The following is a 17,083-nucleotide window of genomic DNA, read 5'->3' as shown; positions in this document are numbered from 1 at the left end:
AGACAAATTTTAATTTTTTAGCATTAGATCTGTTTTTCAAAAAGTATCTAATGATCATAATTGCTTTTGCAAATGTGGTAAATTTTGACTCAAGGTTTGACACATCATTGAAGGAAGTTTTTTGTGATGGTATAGCTAAAAATGACCTTAACTCAAGCATTTGGTATACCATTAAATAACAAACTAATTTTTGTGATGTAATCCACCCAACTTAACCCCCACACATTCTCAAACCACACAAATTTATTTAAGTTGGTGCGATTTGGCACAATTTTTCTCAATACCCTAAATATAATTGAATAAGGAACACGATTTTGTTAATGCAAAAATATGTGACACCAAAATTTTGATGCATAAGATTATTCTTAAGAAATAGTAATTACAAGAGAAGGCAGTTACGTGTAGCAAAAAACATTTTACATATTTTTTTAACTTCCTAAGGCCCCGTTTGGGGACTTACTTTTTTAGCCAATTAGCCAAAAAGTTACTAAATTAGCCAAAAAATCAACAACTCATACCAAAAAGTCAAAGATTCTCTTTTCTCTCTACTTTTTGCACATCTTTTCGTAATTAGCCAAAAAGTCAGTAAATTCACATAATAAGCTTATATGTACACATACAACTTACATACTCTAGCTTTTGGTTTACTTCAACTACCTGTATATATTTATATTTTGCTTAAAAAGTACAGAAACAGATGAATAACCAATAACAAAACTGTACACACAACTCTTTATATGAAGCTCATTTTTGTAGATCCCACACCTATATAAAAGTTGTCTGATTCTGTGATTAATTTCTGTATTTCTAGAAGAATAGTTTTTAAACCAAAGCAAAGAGCTTTTCCACACTCAAAATGGAGTAATGCATTGTAATTACTCTCTACACAAGAATTTCCGTCCCACACAATTCAAAATTATTTTATATGCAAAGCAACTTGGAACCACTCTCCATATAATCCTATCAGAACTATCTGAAACAATAGTCAGATCTTCAAAGCCGAGTTACATATAGAAGGTGTCAAGGGTCGTTTGCACCGTCTAAAACAATATCAGATCATAGAAAGTAACTGTATAGACTGGTTTCAAGGGGCAGTTGCACCATCTTCATCATGGTGTTGTTCCACTATCTTCATCATCGCCATCTCCATTACCTTCAGAGTCCTTTGGTTTCTCACCATTTGCTGGCTTATCTGCTGTCAAATAGCGCCCAGTCATAGGATCAATTGGGCGGGTGTCCCTTGGCCCACCTTTGCGACCCATAGCCAGCATTGGCGGTGGGGGAAGCAACCCTGATCTAAACAGAAGGCGTTCAACAGGCTCTGATGGCTGAGCACCAACTGATAGCCAATACCTGCAAAAATTGGGAAAAACATCAAGCGAGAACTAAAACATCCCTTTAAATAAAACCTTTTAGTACATAGTTTGAAGACTCTTACTAGGAAAACCTAAAACAATATGCCAGTATACAATTTATTTATTTTTGGGTACAAATGAGTGCTATTGTAGTCGGTCTAGCCTCACACGTGCGCCTATGAGAACATTTCTTATGAAATTCATCCAGCAGAGGATCCTGAATTTGAGATTTCTACACCAAAAAAATTCTCTTAAACAAGCGTATTCGTCCTTAGATGACGGCTCAAGATCAGCCTCATGAAATTCTAATATTCCCTAAGGAGGTCCTACCCTGTGGAAATGCTCATTAATGAAACTTTTAGCTTTAACTGATCGTGGCCACGAAACCACTGCTTTCCCACAGTTTTACTCTCATCTCATCAGATGACGGAAAAAATAAATGGGAAATAAGCGAATTTACAGGCAATGAAAAGTTTTGCATGAAGCTGAAATCTAATACTGGAAAAACTCCAAGTTCATGAATGGATTCTTCAAATTCTTCAAATTATACATGATATAAAGATCACTTGAATTTACAAAAACATATGCCTTTAGCTTTCATTGTTAGCATGGTGATAAATCAAATTTGATATCAATCCTTAGGTAGTGTTTGGTTCATTGGAATTAAAGTGGATTGGAATGAAATAATTATTCCATAAACTCCTTACCAAATGATCATTCCCTTACCATAATGAATAATAATTCCATTTGCAATGCATTTTTCATAATTTTTTTAGTAAACCAAATATGAGAATGGATATTATGATGAAATGATCATTTCATTCCAGCTCATTCCAATGAACCAAATATAAAATTAAATTAATCAAATAGATTACATACTTTGTACCGCACGAATCTCACTTATGCGGTTGTCTTACTATGCCATTTTCATATACTCAAGCCAAAAGGCAGGATTTGGGAATGCCAAAGTCTTCAGTAAGGCACCGCGGGAATCTGGGGTCTTGTGGCTTGGTGGCTAGAGACAATGATGTCACTTGCCATGATGCCATGCAGGTGTTACTGCCTTAGGCTAGTCTTACTAAGAGAGACTGTCTCCATGCATTTGTACAGTCACTCAAGGATCGAGGCAAATCCAAACTGAATGATATGTTATGACATATTCCCTGGCATATTGTAAAAGAATATCGGAATATCCAGAAAGTTTGTTATCAAACACATGAACCACCCCAATAAATGGGAGATGGTACCTCTCTCTCTCCCTCCCTCTCTCTCTCTCTCTCTCTCTCTCTCTCCCCCCCCCCCCCCTCTTCCGATGTCTCCGGTGTCTATAACATGTGCTTCCACTCTCTAGTGAATCCCTGACCCCCCATAAGTACTACCTATGCCAACTAATTAAAGTTCACCACCATGCAAATTCAAGTCATTTCCTATCTGGCTGCTCCTTCAAATCTAAGAAACCAAATTCACTGGAAAAGACACACAGCTGATTTCAGATATTGAATAAGCAAATGAAAAAAATATTTTCAAAAAAGGTGCAGGAAATAAGAAATCATCAGGCCAACTTAAGAGCACCACTGAGAACAAATGATGCAAATGTTCATTTTCCAACAAATAGAGAATTCTAATAAGAGAAGCAACGAAGACGTTCTGATCCATTAAAAATTCAACTAAGCCAAATGTTTGATGAAGGTCTGGCTATGGATCGAACAAACCTGAGACTGAAAATCCATATATTCAGTGACAACAAATTATAGAGTACACGTGTAATGAATGGAAAGAGAGACCACATAAGAGTAGAAAAAGGCAATTCTATTCCCACAATGAAGTATTGCTTCTCTAATGACCAACAAATTGTCAACAAAACCAACGGTTCTTGCTTTTCCAACTAGGACAGGCTAGTGTTCTAGTGGCCAATTACTGTCATACTCAAGAAAGGGACACCAGTTCTACAAGCCTTGACAATTGCCAATAAGGCCACAACCATTTTAAGTGTTTGTCTAGTGAAGTTGCCTTGGCGGAGATATGTCATACCATTCAAGTTCATTCTTCTAATTACTGTTTTTGCCACCACGCTTCATTAACACTACAATTAATAAATTAACACAAAATACTTCCTATTCACACCTCTCATCTTCACATACATATTTATTTGAAAACCTTTTCCCCTCTCTCCTAACAATCTGCATGGGGTACATAAAGAATGTAAACATACACTGACATAAATAACTTAAGAGTGGCTGCATCATTTTCCTAGGCTATAACTCCATTGTTCATTGAGGGCTATAACTTATGTTGCAGACTCTAAACCATAATCAATCATGTAACACAAGTCTAGAAAATTTGCTTCACATGGTTAAAGCACCCAGCTATGAACACTTCTACGTTTACAAGTTTCGAATTATTTATAGAGAGATAAACTTCTAAAAAAACACACTTACTTCACTCAGTCAAAATTAAGACCCATTCGTTTACCACCATCTTGACCTGTACAAGTCAAACACATTGAAACAATTAGTAATAACAAAAATCAAACTACACCACAAAAGCATATTAGATTTAACTCTAATTCGAGTTGCTTGGTCAGAAGAAATAATAAATCACGCATTTGGAAATAATTTCCATTTCATTTATTTTCTAACGCTTTCCGAACAACCAAACAAATCATAGAACTTTAAAGAAACCCAAGAACAGGGAAACAAACAGCAATTTTACAATGCTAAAAAGAAAACCCATACAAGTGCACACTTGATCTCTGTTTGCCCAACCATAAAAGGGAATTAATTTTCTTTTCTCTGACATTTTCTTGCGGAAAACAGAAGATGAAAAAACGGATTTTTCATTTCACAATAAATTTGGATTTTTTTTTTATTTAATATTTTGGTTTCATCTCTTTTCCAACGCTTTCCCACCAACCAAACAATTCATAGAACCGTAAAGAAACCCAATAACAGGGAAACAAATGGCATTTTTTAAATGCTAACCCATAAAAGGGGGTTCATTTTTCATTTTCCCTAACATTTTCTCGGGAAACAAATGGATTAGAGAAAGAAATTGATAGAAAGAGAGTACCTGGGAGAGGATTGTAGTAACCCAAAACTTCCAAGTGCTTGCCGTCTCTGGGAGACCTGTTATCTGCAGCCATAACTCGATAAAAAGGCTTGTCCTTGCATCCAAACCTCGATAATCTTATCCTCACCACCATTTTTTTTTATCTCTCACAACTTCAATCTCTTTGTGTGTGTGTCTCTCTCTCTCTCCGTGGATTTGATTCGAGTCCAGGAACGAAGGCTTTGATTGGATTTTTCTTCTTTGGGGATGGTTTCGTTTTCGGGCTGCTTTTTTGGGGATGGGTCAGTCCGCCCCGAACGTGATAAGATAAATGAAAAACGCTCCTGACCCCCACTGAGGATCACTCCCGAGACCCAGTAATTGGTCAGAATATTTTTTTTTTTTTTTTTTTCTCTTCAATTACTAATCTCCACATGGGGGGTGGGGGTGAAGGGAGGGTCTCTATCATGTTTCTTAAATCCAACAAAGTGAAAGTCCAAATTCATTTTAATCGGATTAGGTTGAAATAGTTGGCGTGGCCAAAAAATTCCTCATTTATTCAGAAATCACAACTGTCATAATAAACAAATAAAGAAGATATATAATGATAGTCTATGTAACTAGAATGAAACATTGGAGAGAGAAAGAATAAATATGAAAGTAATGTGAGAGATAACAAATACAATATTTATTGGTGTTGGAATCGAGACCAATAGAAAATAAACAAATGTTGGATTTGTTCTTAAAGTATTAAGATCTTGTTTGGTAATATTTTGTTTTACTCAAAAGGTCACTATAAGTTATCATATCATTCTCTCTATTTTTTTATACATTTTTTTGTAACAAGTCAAAAATTACTAAAATAAAATATTTCTAAATGAAGCCTAAATTAGGGTGAGTGATTCTTTTTTTAAGCCTAATAGGTTCAATTTGTAAAATTTTGAGAATTAGGTTTTTTTTTTTTTTTTCTTTCAAAACCCACTAGATTCAGTAGGTATATATTTACAAATTTTAGATCAAAATTGCATATATTTTAAATAAAAAAATAAAAATAAAAATTGAAGTTTAATGGTGTCAACTGACACCACTAACATCAACATAACTTTGACCTCCGAACTTAAAAAACAAAAACAAAAAAAAACCAAAAAAAAAAAGAAGAAAAAGTAGAAGAAGTAACATTAAAATATATTTTTTTGAAATTTATTTAAAATATGAATTATTTCTTATCATTTTAAAAATTATATAAAATGATTAATTTTATTAGTAAATTATTACGTCAATTATTAGTTTTAAATGACATCATAAATATATTTTAATTAATAATTCTGATAATTTTTTTGTTGCATAAGATTGTAGTTAGGAAAAAAAATGTTTTGTTAATTATGTTAAATAATAAGAGAGTATTTGTAATTTCTAAAATCATAAGAATAATTATATTTTAGAAATACTAGCGGTTGCCACACGCGATGCGTGTGCAATTCAAATAGATAAAAATAAAATAAAACATTTATCATATATTGTGTGCTAGTTAAGTGGTTAAAGTCCTACTCATTTGACTTAAGTTTAAGGTTCAAATCCACTCCTCTCATCTATCTAATTTTTTTTTTTTTTTCAAATAAAAAAGTAGACATATGGCAGTATAAAAAACAAAAGTTTCAAGACACCATAAAATGTGTTCACTTTATAATAGTATAGATAGATAGATAGATAGATGATTTCAAGATTTCAAAAAACAACTCATGTTTCTAAAATAAATTGAAAACAAATTATATTTAGAAAATAAATTTTGTAATAATTTGGATATTAGTAAAAAAAAAAAAACTATTAAAAAAAGGGGATTTTTTTTTAAGGACTCTAGTATTAAAATTTTATAGGATAAAAGGCATGTAATATTTTCATAATGGTTGGGGTTCCTCAACATTTTTTCAAATAAATTTCGATCCAGATAAATTTCGATTCAGACAAATTTTTCTGTGTTTTAAAATTTCTCTACTTTGAAATTTCTCTGGTTTGCTTAATTTCTCTGATTTTTCTCTGTGTTTTAAAATTTTTCTGGATTGAAATTTCTCTGATTTGCTCACAATTTTCTTTGTGTTTTGACCAATTTTCTCTCAACTTCTCTAATTTTTCTCTGTTTTTTGAAAGTTTCTCTATGTTTTGAAATTTATCTAGGTTGAAATTTTTCTGGTTTGCTCATAATTTTTCTATATGTTTTGACCAACTTTTTTTAATTTGCTCATAATTTTTTCTGTGTTTTGACCAAATCAGAGAAAATTATATTTTGACTCAATTAACCCATAAAGGAATTCCCATGATCATAATATATATAATAAACAACTTGACATAAGGATACAAAGTTTATTTGCAGTCAGTTTATACAAAGGAAAATATTTGGTAACTTAAAATTTTGTGGCTTAAATGGTTTAAATATGTCAAAACGACGTCATTTTACACACAAAATTTGTCAAAACGACGTCGTTTTAAGTGATTTGAACCATTTGAGCCACAAAATTTTGAACTACCTAGTATTGTTGTTATACAGAAGCACATAATCACAAGAAAATTCATCTCAAACACTTCATCCCAAACACTAGCCTTCACTCTTTATAGTCAGATTATACTAAACCAGAGAAATTCCCATGACCAATTTTCTCTCCTTCTTTATAAACTCCTTTGGACCCTTCTCCAGCCTCTGCTCCTCTGCAACCGCCCTCTACTCCTTTCAACTTCTTCTCCACGTTTACGTGGTGGAGCCGCTGTTCGCTTATGTCTCTACAAGCATCAAAGTTATTGGTCTTCTTCTGGCTGGCCTTGGTGGAGGCGGCGGCAGCGCCACGGAAGAAGGAGCCGAAGTTGCCCTTGCCGCCACAAAGGTAGACGAGGAGGTGGAAAACAAACCTATTAAGGAGAAGAAATAAGGAGTCTTGGAGTTGTTTTGTGCCTATGAGAAATCACTGGTGGTAGATTAGGATGTGGGCGATTTCACAAATTCGAGACTTGATGTGAGGAGTCACTGGTGGTAGATTGGGATGTGGAGTCACTGGTGATAGATTGGGATGTGGGTGATTTCGCAAATTCAAGACTTGATGTGACGAGTCATTGGTGATAGATTGGGATGTGGGTGTCTCCTTCATGATTAATCAAACGATTCAAATTTCCACTCTCTTTGTGATCGAATCGAAACAAAAGAGGAGGCTATTGGGAAGGAAGAAAGAGAATGAGAGGGTAGGTGTAATATATGAGCCGTAGATGAGTGAACTTAGGCCTCGTTTGAAGAGTGGTTATTTTAGTTAAAAAGTCAAAAACTTACTAAAAATTGTCACATCACTTCTCTATTTTTTTGCACATCTTTTCGTAAAAAGTCAAAAAATTACTAAAATAACCTGTTTCCAAACGAGACCTTAGGTTACCCAAAAAAATAAAAAATAAAAAAAATAAAAATAAAATTATGAATCTCTCATATTATTAAAAGTTAGAGAAAGATGTTAGGCTAAATATCTCTATATAAAAATTTAAAAAAAAAAAAAATTGCTTCACAATTTGTGTAGCATATGGCATTGATGATACAGATAGGATAATCAATAAGAACAAAACGATCTCAACCGCCAATGAATTTGTCTTATTAGCATCAAACGGTTTAGAAAACATAAGTACTAATGGAGAATAATAGAGTACAAAGGACAACACCTATCAAATAATGTTTTATGTATTTTTTCTGAAAAATGTTAAGATGCCTCATCTTTAAAAAGTGTATCCTATATGATACTCATATTTTAAGGGATGTATACAACAAATTATATAACAAGATTATTGGACCATAGTGAAAACATTGTCAAATTTCAGGCTATATCCGTGGCTAAGATCGATAGTAAAAAAAAAAAGTGTATTTAAAATTTAAATTTGTGCAATGAAAATATCCAAACAAAGCCTGAGAAAATAATTGTCTACAACAAGGGAGTAAAATAAATATTGGGGCTTGCTTTTTGTACAACAAAGGACATTCACACTGATTATGAGTAAGAGTATTTCCAATGTTTCACCAAATTTTTCATTAAATTTGAGTACAAATTTGATCAAAAGTATGATATAATATGATACACTCCAATATTTCAACGTAAATTTTTATTAAATTCATTCCAAAATCGATTGTTCGAGAGGTTGTCCATCAAGTCGTCCATCAACAATCATTTGTAAAATTTAATGAAAGGATAAACAATCCCTTCATTTGATGAAAAAAGTACTGCTCCCTCCATTTGATACCAATATGATAAAACAGTTGGGGCATCGTTTGCATCAATTTTTCATTAAATTTGCATTTGATGAAATATCTGATACAACATTAGAGATGGCCTAACCAACAAGGATCTGATCCCAAAAAAAAAAACGAGAACCAAACCATCTCAACCATGTATTGCTTTTTTATTTTATTTTTCCCCCTAAGTGATTTTATAAAAATAAAGATAATTTATAATTTTTTTTTAGTTACTAATTTGCTACTTATCATTTCGTTAAAATTGAGTTTTGTTATAAATTTCAAATTTTATTATTACATAACATATCAATTAATAAAATAAAATTTTTACCTTTGTTCATTAGGGATTAGATTTTTATTTTTATTTTAAATTTGCAATTATGAGAATGTTATAGTGCAAATAATTGTGGGAATTGTAAATTAGTATAAAAATAATTACAAAAATATGAAGATGTAAGTTTATTTTTACAATTTTATTTTCACTAATTTTCAATTTTCCAATGAAATTCCACATATATTCACAATTAGTACATATTTGTTACTCTACCCAAAAGGGCAATATTGCATTTGTGATTGGATGATGGTTTTCACGAGCCAATTCTGTCCATTGTGATTTGCTTTTTTGAATTCACGGTTTTCACCAAATAATATCAATGGTGGACTCATAAAGTTTGGGTAAATTACACTTTGTATTCTTATAATTTGAATTAAATTTTACTTTAATTATTGCCGTTTTAAATTAAATAGTTTGGTTTTTATCTTTTAAGTCTAATCTTAATTTAGTTATTTTGCTTAGGTTAGATGTTAAAATTGACGATTTTGAAACACTTGTCCGTATCCTAATTCTTACATATAGAAAAAATTGAATAGAATAATTAAATTGAATCTAGATTTAAAGTGTTAAAACTAAATTGTTCAGTCTATATAATAGTTACCAAAGTGTGATTTTAATCAAAATACAAGGGTTAAAAATGTAATTTATCACTTTTTTATAGTAATTTTGATGCTATTAGGGTGGGTCAAAGTGAAGTATAGAAAAGTTAAGGAAGTGAATTAGGTGGAGACATGAGATTGTTTCCAAATTGAAAGAGCTACAAATGGAAAAACAATCATTCCAAATTTGGCAACTCATTTTCACATTTGACCATTCCGAGTAGGGTTGCAAACGAGCCGAGTTAAGTCAACCTTTACTAAGTTTGAATTTGGCTCGTTTGCTTATTGAACTTATTTATTGAGCTGGAGCTGGAGCTCGAACTCGGCTCGGCTCGATAAGATATTTTTAAATATTATTTATATTATTTAATATATGAATAATGTATTTATACTATTATTTATATATATATATATATATATTATTTAATATAAATAATATATTTATTGTATAATTTAAATAAAAATAAACAAACCGAAATTATTCGAGTTAGAACTCGACTCGTTTATTAAGGGTGTTTGGTAGACCTTGGGGGTGTTTGTTTCAGCTTTTCAGAGCCAACTTATGGCTTTTAGCTTTGAAAAAGTTATTTTGGACTGTTTGGTTAAACTTATTTCAAACAGCTTCTGATTCTAACAGCTTATTTTAACTCAAAAAAGCTGATTCTGAGAAGCTGCTCACCCCTTGTTTCTGATTATCAGCTTCTGCTGTGGATATGTTAATTTATGGTTATATTCTTAAATTTTTTTATTTTTTATTTTTTTAAAAATAGAAAAAGACTCAAATGGACTATAGATTATTATTATTATTTTTTATGAGAAATGTAGACAAACAAAAAATAAAAATTAATTGAAAAAACTATTTCACAGCTTATTTAACAAACACTACTCAGCAACTTAAATCTATAATCCAACAGCTACACTAAACAGATTAACAACTTCTGATTAAAGTCATAATCTATAATCTGTTAAGCTATAATCTATAAGCTGTTTTAACAGCTACACCAAATGGGGCCACTGCTTATTTCAGCTGTTAACTTAAATTAAGCTAAAAACTTGTGTTTGGTTCAGCTTAACTTTACCAACTTATAGCTTAAATGAAGCTAAATTTCAGCTCTTTTGAAAAGTTGGTCAGGGGGTGCTTAAATATTTCAGCTTAAGCGCGCAGCTGGTGTGGGGGGTTGAAATGACTTAAATGCCCCTCCCAAACTTCATTATTTACGAAACTGCCACTATATATATCGTTTGATCTCTCTTGCCCTAAACACTCTCGCCTCTCACACTCTTCTCTCCTATTCTCCTCTCCTCTGGCGACCGAGAAGAAGCTCTACCAAACACCTACGAAAACAGTCGTTGACCTCTCTGATCGCAGCAGATCGTTCTTGTAGAATAGTCGTTTACCTCTTCAAGAACAGTCGTCCCCCTATTTTCCGTTCATCTGCACCAGAAAGGTAAGAGTTATATACATGTATGGACATCGATTAGGGTTTTGTTTTTGGTTATCTGAAATGGTGTGCCAGTTGTGTGTGAGGTTTTTCTTCTCGCTCTCTCTCTCTCTGATTACGGTGAAATGTCCATCTTCTTCACTATGTGAATAGGGTTGAAAACGCCTTTCTCTTTCTTCTTCACTCTTTGATTAGGGTTGAAAACCCCCTTTTACTGCAATCTGTTATTTATTTATTTAATCGTTAAATGTTTTTCAATTTTAAATGCATAAATTTGGTACTGGAGTAAGTGAAATTTGAGTTCAAAAAAGTTATATTCATTTCACGAGCTTCATTAATGTACTGGAGTAGGTGAAATTTGGGTTGCAATGTGAGTGCTTAATTGTGTTTGTTATTTGATTGTTACTTTCATCAAGAAAAACTAGTTTCATCACATTCATCACATTTCTTAATATAGAGAAATGTTATATAAATTAATAAAGTTTATAATTTTTTTAAACTGATATCTATCATAGTAATGAAACAGGTCTGATTTTACTTTCCAAATTGTTGTTTAAATTTGAAGTAGCATAAGTTATGATATGAAACAGGTCTGGTTTCATTGAACTTTTTTTAGCTTGATTATCTGGCTATTGAAATGAAGTTGTTCTTCATCTTGGAATAATCTTTTAAAATTACACTTTCTATTTCTTGTGAAATCTTATTGACCAACAGATTATTTAGCTTCTTCCCCTCTAGACATCCAAATGGCAATTTCATTCTCTAAATGAGGCATAGTAAAGTTTTCTATATGTAATTTTTATTATTTAGTTGTGTTGTTACTGTTATTACTTTAATTATAATTATCCTGTTTTCTTGGTCCTTCAGCATAAGAAATGTGGTGATTTGCTACCATGTATTAATGTTTGCCTGCTAAGGCTTCTCATTTTGTAAGGTTGTTTAGCATGTGATTAATGTCCTTTGTTCTCAATTCCTTTTTGGGCTTCTATCAATAATGAGTTAGATGGAATTCCAATAGATCCTTTTTTTTTTTTTTTGTGGCATGTTCAAAAATCACATTCAGATTATCGGACAGATGGGTTTGGCTTTGTAAGTTTCTCTCATTTAGTCTTAAGATTAAAAACCAAACATAGAATTAGATCTAGAAAATAAATAAATTGATAGTATTTTTTAAAAGTGGATTCTACAAATAAAGACCAAGTTGCCTAAGCCCAAATGTTGAGCCAACTTGACAAGCATGCTACTCTTCTTCAACTTGGATGACAACCATTGAACTATTTGTGTGTTGACTCAGAGCCCCTATCTTCTTCTTAACATACCCACATTAGTTCAAATCCTTATACAATAGGTCTTTAAAATTCACAATTTAAGAACCAATTGAAATAATTTTCTACATTCTTTTGGGAGAATACTCTTGAACCTCAAGGAGCAACACCTTTTGCCATATGTCTTTCTTTCTTTGCTGACTGTTCTTTAATTGCTAGCCAGATTTTTAGTCATGTGCTTGCTATGTCATGTTCTATGTTTAGCACTGAATTGAATCTTTTAACTTTATTAGTTGATAAATCGAAACTAACCACATGTAGCAAGTGGGAAATAAATTAGGTAAAAATTAATCTTGTAATACATAGTTGTACATATAATTTTATTACATAATTAGAAATAACTCTCTCATATGAAATGAGATCAGTGCACTTCAAATTTTTCTAGGAACAAATGGGTGCAAACGAATTATCAATATGTTAGAAACATTTTATTCAATCAATACTTCTTGGGTGCAATGTATTTACAATTAACTTCCCAATCAATTTTAGAGAATTTGGATTCAATTCTTCCTAATTAATGCAGAGGCATGCCATCCTCTAGTAACTATTATTCTAGTGGTGAGACCGTCGACTTGAGGTATGAGGCTTTGAAATGTGATTGTGGGCTAAGAGCTGCCATAAGGGTTACCGAGTCTGACAAGTCATCTAAAGGAAAACTATATTTCATTTGTGAGAAGAGAAATTGTCAATTTTGGAGGTGGTGTGCCCCAAAATCTGTGACGATGGTAGAGAGGCTGAGGAACGAGAGAATGCTTGATCAAAATCAAAATATGGAGACTGGAGGACTAAAAGTGAAGAACCAAATGCTTGAGCAATCTAATGCTTTCATGAAACAGCTTGTTATGGGTCTGCTCACGATTTGTATTGTTATGTCAGTTGCATTACTCTTCAAATGATGACAGGTGCCGTTTAGAGATACCTGGTGTTTTTGTGCTAATGTAGTTTACCATGAACTATTGTGTTATCCCAAGTAGGCAACCCAAGAGGGAGGGTGAATTGGGTTATTAAAAAAAATTTACAATATTAAAATTAACACAATATTCAGAATTTTAACAAACAAAAAAAAACATAATAATAGTTATCAATATAAAAGTAAGAGAGATAGGGTGAAAAAATCAAACACTGAGATTTATAATGGTTCAGCACGCCAGGCCTACGTCCACTCTCCAAGGAATTTCCTTGAGAATTTCTTTACTATCAACTGAATAAATACACCACTAAGCTTGTAAATTTGGCACAGGACTTACTCTTATCTATTGAACCTCACTCAACAATAAATGCCTCAACCTTACAAAAATCTCTCACAAAAATAATGAATAAAAATATGTGGTACTTAAACCCTCTTTTACAATAATTCTCTTACAAAGAGTAGATATGAAAGTATAAGAACAAAGGCTGCACTTAGATCTGAAAGTGAAAGAGCAGAATACAATATACTCAAAATTTTGGAGCACACAGAAATTTTTCGCTTCAAGTTCTTATTTTTCTCCATACACAACACTTCTATTTATACAAAAAAATATACCCGTTGGAAGAGAAGACACTCCTCGACAACATATCTTTTTTTTCTTAGTCCACTTTTCGTTTGTCCAACTTTTACACCTTTTCTTTGTCCAATTTTTTCTTTGTCAAATATTACACCTTTTCTCGGTCCACTTTTGCAAGCAAGTCATCATAATTTTGAGTATAAAATTCAATTTACACTCATATATATATATATACATATCAGATAATATATATATATATACCCCTCTTAAAAGTTTTGTAATTGTTGAAGAAATTATAAATACACTCAAATAAAATAAAATAACCAATCATCTCATGTGAGTATATCAAAAAGGAATAATTCATTAATATCACATTTGTCAAAAAAAAATTAATCAATTTTAATTTTGTCAAAAAGTAAATAGTGACCAGTCAACCAATCAATCAGCTTTGTCAAAATAATACAACTAATCAATTTTAAATTTGTCAAAAAGTGAATAGTGATATTTTCAAAATATTTCCATTTAAATAATATTTTTAACAAATATATCATACAATCTATATTTTAACCAGATAATATTTTGTGTCAAATAATATAGAATATGTATAAAAAAAATCTGAATTTTTCAAATAATCTTTTAGACATCATCAAAATTAAACAATATGATTAACAATCTCCCCACTTTTTATGACGACAATACTTATATGGATTTGACACAAAATAGAAATCAACAAGTTATTTGATAATTTTGCAACATAAGATATTTAAAGCATATGCATGCACAGCAATTTAAAATTCAAAATCATATTTTTTTCTCCCCCATTGACATCATCAAAATAAACTATGGAGATAGGAAAACACACACAATTGATACAATAATTTGAGATGCCAAAAATATAATAATGTTTCTTAGGTCTTGTAGAGATCATTGTGGGAATTTTGGAGCATCTTGAGCGCACAAAATGTTGACAAACAAAAGATTTGAACAAATATGCATCAAGGATTGAATCGATGAAGTGTATAAAAAGTGACAAGAATGATAGGCAAAGAGACAAAAATATCAAATGTTGGAGAGAAAAATTTGTTTTACCTTCTTGTGTAATCATGTCATTCCTTACCTTAACCATCAATGGTTCGAACATGCATGAAGTGCCTATAATGCATGCAAATGAGAGGGTACCAGTGGTGCAGGCACATACTATTCCTGTAAATGAGGGTCCTAGTGTTATTGGTAATCCAAATGATATCGATGTTACTAATAACACTATGGCTCTTAGTACACAGGCAATTACTGTAATTTCCAATATAGCGCAACGATTACAAACAAAAGTACAAAAAAATCAGCAATGGAAAGATGAGGTGTGCTTGTTAAAACAACAACTGGTTAATATGTGTAAGGAGAAGAAAAAGCTAAAAAGGAAAAATGCACAGTTGGAGAATGCGGTGCAATAATACCAAGACTCACAGAAGTCGAAAATAGAGAGAGTCATGTAAAAGAGGCTCATGAAAAATTGTTGAGAGAAGTGAAACGGAAAAAATCTATAAAGCCTTCTGAAAACTTACATGTAATCGAGTAATATTTTCTCATTCTGAAATAAAATTGCAAGCATTTCTCCTCCCCCCCCCCCTTTTTTATTTCTATAAATTCTGTCTTTAAAAAAAAATTGAAAAAATTGGTGGTGCAAATAAGAAGTAGTGCAGATAAAGGGAGAAAATATATATATATATATATATATATACTCCCCCTAAAATTATTCACATAATATACACACGTCCTTTTTTTTTTTATAATAATTGTTAATCTCAAAATATATGAGTCTTCCCTTAAATTAATGCACTAAAAATTACATAAATTTGAAAAAACAAATTACCAATCTATAATATTAAGGGCCATTATGATCCAACCATAAACAACTACGCCAAGTGCACTAACATAAAAGGAGAAAATAAAAATAAAAACAATTTCTTCAGACAAGGTAGAAGCAATCATTATTAAATCCAAGAGAGTTTGTAGCACATACAATAAGTAAAAAAATATAACACAGTGTAAAAAGAATTTTAACATGTTGATCAGTGATGACCTTGATGATCGGAAGAAATGGAAAAGATCATGTAGATCGATGACGAATTTTTACAGATCGACAATGGATCTTGATGGATCAATAATGGAACTTGATGAATCGGTAATGATGGTGATGCAGATTTTTGGTAGAGTAGTGATGGATCTCGGTAGATTAATGAGGGATTTGGGTAGATAATGGTAGTAATGAAAATAATGAATGATTTAGTGGATGGTGAAGCTGGTTATAGACGATGGTGAGGATGAAGATGGTGTCGGCTGAGGACGAAAGGAAGAAAAGGAGAGCGAGAGAGCAAGAAAAAGAGAAAACAGAAAGTAAGAGAGAAAGCAGGTGAGAGATAGAGACAAAGCGGGTAAGAGAAAGAGAGAGAATATATATATATGTATATAATTTTATTATTATTATTATTTATAATAATTATTATTATTACTCTAGTTATTTTATTTAATTATTTATTATCATTATTATTATTATTATTTTTTATTTATAATTTATAATTTTTTTTAATATAAACATTATATTGGAGTATTCATCATACCAAGTTCAGTTCTAATATAACAAAATTGTTCTTCATTTAGAGGCTTGGTACATATGTCAGCTAATTGACGATTTGTAGGCACAAATTCAAGTTCAATGTCACATTTGAGTACATGATCTCTTAGAAAATGATGCCTTATTTCAATGTGTTTAGTTCGTGAGTGCTGAATAGGATTTTTGAAAGGTTAATGACACTTCTGTTATCACATTTTATAGGAATATGATCATAGTAAAGTCTAAAATCTTGAAGTTGTTGTTTCATCCAAAACAATTGTGCACAACACCCAGTGGCGGCAATGTATTATGCTTCAGTAATTGACAGAGCCACTAAGTTTTGTTTTTTGCAAAACCAAGAAGTGAGGGAGTGTCCAAAAAAATGACAAGTGCCACTAGTGCTTTTTCGGTCAAGTCTACATCCCGCAAAGTCGGCATCTGAGTAACCAAAAAGTTCAAAGGTGGTTCCCTTAGGATACCATAATCCCAAATTTGAAGTGCCAACAAGATATCTGAAAATACGTTTGACTGTCATGATGTGTGACTTTTTCGGTGCGGATTGAAAATGTGCGCACATACAAACACTAAACATTATATCGGCTCTACTTGCAGTAAGATAGAGTAGAGAAC

The 17,083-nt window shown here is 31.8% G+C and overlaps 1 protein-coding gene across 1 annotated transcript; it reads right to left on the bottom strand.

The window, feature by feature from the left end:
• Positions 1-768: 768 nt before the first annotated feature.
• LOC114274654 (small ribosomal subunit protein bS16m/bS16c) lies at positions 769-4,754 on the bottom strand. Its single transcript, XM_028216625.2, is given in 3 exon segments — positions 769-1,353; positions 3,794-3,839; positions 4,425-4,754. Coding segments are annotated over 3 exon segments (423 nt in total). The 5' UTR covers positions 4,558-4,754; the 3' UTR covers positions 769-1,109.
• Positions 4,755-17,083: the final 12,329 nt, after the last annotated feature.

This window comes from Camellia sinensis, chromosome 13 (genome assembly GCF_055761805.1).
Source record: "Camellia sinensis isolate YWXY chromosome 13, ASM5576180v1, whole genome shotgun sequence".
In the NCBI taxonomy this organism is placed as follows: domain Eukaryota; kingdom Viridiplantae; phylum Streptophyta; class Magnoliopsida; order Ericales; family Theaceae; genus Camellia; species Camellia sinensis.
Note: the sequence above shows the minus strand (reverse complement) of the source record. Positions and strands in the feature narration are given on the sequence as shown.